The 6195-nt window shown below is 45.2% G+C and overlaps 1 protein-coding gene across 1 annotated transcript; it reads right to left on the bottom strand.

The window, feature by feature from the left end:
• Positions 1-954: 954 nt before the first annotated feature.
• LOC121930156 (P2Y purinoceptor 1-like) lies at positions 955-4823 on the bottom strand. Its single transcript, XM_042466415.1, has one exon. The coding sequence runs from the start codon at positions 4269-4271 to the stop codon at positions 3180-3182; it is 1092 nt and encodes a 363-aa protein (XP_042322349.1). The 5' UTR covers positions 4272-4823; the 3' UTR covers positions 955-3179.
• Between the last annotated feature and the right edge of the window lie 1372 nt (positions 4824-6195).

The following is a 6195-nucleotide window of genomic DNA, read 5'->3' as shown; positions in this document are numbered from 1 at the left end:
TATACCCATAGGTAATCTGTTCCTGATTAAGGTATATGAAGGGTTAAAATGCGTTGTGTCTGCTTCCCTGTCATACCAAACACTTGTGCATTAGTATGCTGTCTTGTTCTCTGTCCCAAAATAGCTGATAAATAGTGACCTTTCTATTCTGAAGAGCTGGACCCAATTCAAAGGTCCCTCCCCCAAATCAATTTTTCCCAGTTCTAAAAGAAACTGATTCTGGAAGATATAAAACAACATAGCATTTTCTAGGGTAGAAAGACTTCTAATAAAAGAAAGCAACCCTTCCCAGACCATTGGATTCAGCTGTGACGTTCAGCAGTGTCTTGTTTTGGGGCCCTTTCACACTGCAAATTTATAGTACTATGGAGCGTTACAGACCGCCTAAAAGCGGCGGTCTGCCGGCGCTACCGGTTGCTCCGTGAGGGAGCCGCAGCAACCAAACCTCACAACTCCCTCATGGAACAAAAAGAAGCCCCAAAATGGTGCTTCTTTTTGCGGTGCAGTTATGATGCCGCGAGGTGCCAATGGCGCACTTGCGGCGTCATTTGCGATGCGCGACATATGGATGCAATGCGTCCGCTACGTCAAGATGGTGGCACCCGTGTGGAACGGGCGCCACCATTTTGTGTGTGCTCCGCGCGTATTAGGGTTAGGGGCGTCAGGAAGTGACGCCCCTTTCTAACCCTAGTACGTGTGAAGCGCGTACTATAGGCCCGTGCGGAACAGGCCAATGATTCCACTTTACAACTGCAGTGTGAGGTTGAATATTGAGAATTCTCAGCCACTGAGTTTTAGTACAGTGTGGCAATTCCCAGCTTGGCTTTGAAACCCACTAGGTGATCTTGGGCAAGTCACACTCTCTCAGCCTCAGGGGAAGTCAACGGCTTGGCAAACCCCCTCTGAACAAATCTTGCCAAGAAAACCCATGATAGGTTTGCCTTAGGGTCATCAAAAGTTGTAAATGACTTGAAGGCACACAACAAAAACAACAACAACAACAACAACCTCACCAAACTACAAACCCCAGGAGTCCATAGAATTCAGCTACAGCCATTAAAGTGGAATCCAGTACTATAGTTAGTTACTGTGAAAGGGCTCCTGGGTGGTTGCTATGTTTTTTCTCAGCAGAACACAGGTTAATGGCATGTCAGCCCTTATTATCAACTTTAGCTCTAGAGGTCCCTAGTTTAATTCTTTTTATGACAGCACATCTCTCAAGTACTCACTAGTTTATCCTAAGTGCAGCCTCTGTAGTGTGTCTGTAACCACCACAAAACTTATTTAGTGTACAGTCTAAAGGAGAAAGGAGCAGAAAGATGATTTGTCTCAATGCTGAAGTCTCATATTCTTCCATCCTCTTGCTAAAGCTGTTCTTCAGCCCTGTCCTTACAGAGGTTTGTTTTTCACCAGTATAAAAGAAACCTTTGCATTGTAATCAGTAGGTGGAACTACTGTTAGACTACCTCCTCTCCAATTTGATGGGTTTGGTGGGTAGGGATTTGGAGACTGAGGAGCCATAGTTCAAGTGAGTTCATTGTCAGTACTAGAGGCCAAAAACACTTTTTCCTCCTTTTCTTTTTGGTCTTGTGAGGAAACTTAAAAGCCTGGTTAAGGACCAGAAATGGGAATCTGCATCTCCCTTTCTGAATGGAGTTCATTGTTGATTATCTCCACAGAGAAGATCTAGTCAATCTTATTGCCCCGGGACACTGTCTCTGGATCACAGGACTGCACCTTTAATTTCTGACTTTAAATCTTATTATACACAACAAAAGAATTTGTATGAATTTATTTTAAAAAAGCAGTACAGCTATCTGTTTCTAGAACCATTGTCATTGTTGTCATCATCATCATCATCATCATCATCATCATCATCATCATCGCATTTATATTACACTTGTCCCTCCACATTTGTGGCTTTGACTTTTGAGGATTTGATTATTCACTGATTTGATTAATATGTTCTCTCTAGGAATCTCTAGATCCTCCAGTACAAATGTATGGTCAACTTGAATGAAATGTTGCCCTGAAGGACCTAGAGATTCCTAGAGAACACTCCACTAAGCATTTGTAGCTCCTCCAGTGCAATTCTATGGTCAATGTCTGGCAGATGTTGACCACAGAGTTGCACTGGAGGACCTAGAGATTCCTAGAGAGGTAAAAACATAGTATTTTTGTTATTTGTGATTTTTCCACATTCATGGGGGTCCTGTGCCCCTAACCTGAGCAAATGTGGAGGGACAAGTATAATAGTCATTAAACAACATTACCAATATAGTCACTCCAAAACATATTTCAGAACACACTATCTATATTTTTTCATGGAGTGTGACACTGTATCTTTCAAGAACAAAGCCACATGTTTCTATTGCTCAAAGATTTTTACACAGCACCTTTGTTTCTAAATGTCTATGTTGTTCATTCATAACCTAAAGGGAATGAGGATCAGGAAATGTCAAGACAAATATCAAATCCTAAACTAATACTGATGGCCATTTTAAATAGCCTTGCTATCCCTAGGAATGAGAAATAGACATTTTTACAGATAGACAGGTGTTATACTAAAGGCATCTGGATATCCCCTCTCCTTTGAGTCTTACCGCCTCATTCTTTCTTTCTCCCTCACACACACATACCTATGCAAACAAGTGATATTACGCACATATATACTTAAAGTGTTTGCAGTTCTGTGCACTAGGCTGCTAAAAAAAACTGATTTTAAATGCAGAGGACTCCAGCCATACAGAATAGGCATACAATGGAACAGACAGGTGTTTGGCTATCAAATCAGTGTAAAAAAAAGATATCATGAATAAGCAGGTGCAGGGCTATCAAACTGAACAAATAACTGTATAAAGGTGGAGAGTTATCAAACTCAGCAATATTACATTTTGATAAGCTCTTCTATTCTGCTGACACACAAGTATCATGCTCATCCCACTGTTATCTTTGCTCACAGCTTTTAATCATTTATGTAGTGCTTCAAAGATTTGCCTCAGTCCTACCGGCAAACACGACTCCATGGATGATGACCCAAACCCAAACCATGATGCTGAGGGAAATGGATGGATGCCTAAGAAAACCCTATGAAATTTATGGGTATACCATACATCAACAAATGACAGGGAAAGCACATACACACACATATAGGTGGAAAACAAAAAGAAGGAATCAGCTCAAAGATCATCTGACACCTCCTCACATTCCTCCTCCAGAATAATGCTTGATTTCTTTTGACCCAAGTGCTGCTGGGCTTGGCTTGGCCAAAGAAACCTCAGGGCCCGTCCAATGGTTTGACCAAAAGTTTTCAATCGCACCACAAGGTCCTCGCTGGCCATCAGGTACAGCAGAGGGTTCAGGGCACTATTGAGGCTGGCCAGGCCTCGGGTCACCTGGTAGGAGACATAGATGTTCCTTAAAGTCTGAGAGCAGGACCCCTGGAGTTGCCACCTGCGGGACTGCAAGTTCAGGTTCCGAAAGATGTGATAGGGGAGGAAACAGACCGAGAAAAGCACCAACACCAGCACCACCAAGGTGATACTCCTACGCTTGAGGACGGGGTCCACATTTTGATTCCTCCAAAGGACCATGACCACACGGCAGTAGCATCCGGTGATGATGAGGAAAGGGACAACAAAGCCAGTTACAGTGATGGTCAAGATATATGGCATGTAAGTATCCAGGTTCTCATGGTGTGTTGTGTCATGGCACCTCACCCCCGCCTGGTCCATTTTACTGAAGCTGAAATCCGGAGACAGCTGGATGATGACCCAAACCCAAACCATGATGCTGAGGGAAATGGATGGACTGAGGGTCTGGCATCTGCCCAGCATCCTCAGAGGGTGAACAATGCCCAGATAACGGTGGACACTGACGCAGGTCAGAAAGCCAATGCTGGCATAGAGGTTGAGATGGAAGAGAAGCCGGGTCAAGCGGCACCAGCCTGGGCCAAAGACCCACACCCGGCCCTGTAGATAGTAGGAGACTAGGAAGGGCAGAGTGATCACATACAGCAAATCTGCCACCCCCAAGTTGCACACCAGCACACCCAGGGCGTTCCAGCCGCTCTTCCGAGAGGTGAGGCACAGATTCCACAAGCCCAGCCCATTCCCCAGAAGCCCCATCAGGGAGACCACCAGGTAAAAGGCAGGCAGGAACCACTGGGTGAAGTCTGTGTTCACTGGGCACAGGAGGAGCTCGGCCTTCAAGGTGGGGGCAAGGCTGGCATTGAGGACCAGGCTGACTCTGGCTCCATCCTTCCCTTCCATGATGAGGCAGATGGCAGTCAGTCAGAATCAAAACAGACCCCTTGAAATCCAGGGAGGAGGATTTTCTAGGGAAAAAGGCTTTTCTTAAAAGGAAACCAAGGAAAAGGCAGCTGCATGAAAAGGTAACGTCCAGGCAAGATGGATCTCTGGATTCTCCAAATGAAAGGGTGGCACAGGAGGCAGCATTTCGTGGGCACCATGAAGAGCTTGGCAGCCAAGACCCAACAGGTTTCCAAAAGAACGCGATGGGAAGGGATGATCTAGAGAGAAAACCAGGTGCAAAAGTTTTTTTGTTGCTCTTCCGACGGCAGCTCTTTAAAGGCGGTTGGCAGTGCCAAGGGTGGGCAAAAGTGACGCTGAAGAAGGGATCCTGTTGCCCTTGCTTGGAGTCCTTCTGACTCCGCAGTCAGCCTTCCTCTGAAGTCTCCCGATGCCAGGCCAAAGGGCCACGTGCCCATGCCACCCTCAGGGGCACTGAGAAAGGTCCGAAAGCCCAGGAGATGATGCCCAGCGCTGGGCTCGGAGCAGATTGCAAAAGGGGACGGAGGAGAGGGAGGGAAAGGGGTGGCGATCCTGGAGGACCAGGGCGGGGTCCGAAAGTGAAAGGGCAGCAGCTGGGGGGGGGGGGGGGGGGGGGAGAGGGGAAAGTGCTGTTCTTGTTGTTCTTCTTAGCCACTCTCCAGGCGATCGCGACCCTCTGGATGAGGCATCTCCAGGACCTCCTCTCCTCCACTACTCTGCTTCACTCCTGCAGATTCAAAGCCTGCAGAAGAGAAAGTTAAGAGGTGATATGACAGCTCTGTTTAAGTATTTGAAGGGGTGTCATATTGAGGAGGGAGCAAGCTTGTTTTCTGCTGCTCCAGAGAACAGGACCCAGAACAATGGATGCAAGCTCCAGGAAAAGAGATTCCACTTCAACATTAGGAGGAACTTCCTGACAGTAAAAAGAACTGTTGGAGAATGGAATATACTGCCACGGAGTGTGGTGGATTTCTCCTCTTTTGGAGGATTTTAAATGAGGCTGGATGGCCATCTGTCAGGCATGCTTTGATTGTGAGTTCCTGCATGACAGGGGGCTGCACTGGGTGGCACTTGGGGTCTCTTCCAACTCTGAGTTTTGAGAATCAAAGTCCTCTAGAATGTGGCACTCAAATGTACTCTGCCTCTGAAAGCTTATGTTCCATTTCTCATTTTAAAGGTATTATCTATCTCCATGTTTTGTACTCTAATGAAATCTGTAAGTTTATGATAAGAAGACATGCTTTGCCTAGCACCCTCCTGCATCAACCTAAATATAGGCTGAGATAATCATCCCACAAGTCTAAGGTGACATAGGTCCAAAACACACTGCAGAAATAATTCAATTTGACACCGCTTTAACTGCCCTTGCTCAGTGCTAAGGTATTTTATGAGCTGTAGTTTATTGTGGCACCGGTGCTCTCTGACAGAGAAGGCTAAGTGTCTCACAAAACTACAGTTCTCAGAATTCCCTAACATTGACCCAGGGCAGCTAAAGAAGTCTCAAGCTGGATTATTTCTGCAGTGTGTTATTGGGCCATTGTGACTGGCAACAATAGAACTGGCTTTCCCTGTTGTAGTATTATGTTTACAGACCTCTTTTTGAGACTATAAATACCAGAATCCCCCAGATAATATAGTCAGTTGCCATGCTGACAGAGGGATTCTCGGTTATATTTCACAAAAGTAAGATTTTTTTTTTAAAGTTCTACTCTTTGCAGGAACAGGGAAAGGCCTTTTATTTTTCCAGACTTTGTTTTTGTTTGTTTCATAGAATCATAGAATGTTTGATGAGATATTTTATGGTACTGTGTTATTGTTGTTGTTTTTTATCTTGTACTGATTGTTGTTTTAATATACAGGTATACCTCAGTTTACAAAGAATGCTTTTGGGCATTCCTTTAAT

This window comes from Sceloporus undulatus, chromosome 4 (genome assembly GCF_019175285.1).
Source record: "Sceloporus undulatus isolate JIND9_A2432 ecotype Alabama chromosome 4, SceUnd_v1.1, whole genome shotgun sequence".
Classification (NCBI taxonomy): Eukaryota; Metazoa; Chordata; class Lepidosauria; order Squamata; family Phrynosomatidae; genus Sceloporus; species Sceloporus undulatus.
This window is presented reverse-complemented; position numbering and strand designations above follow the sequence as displayed.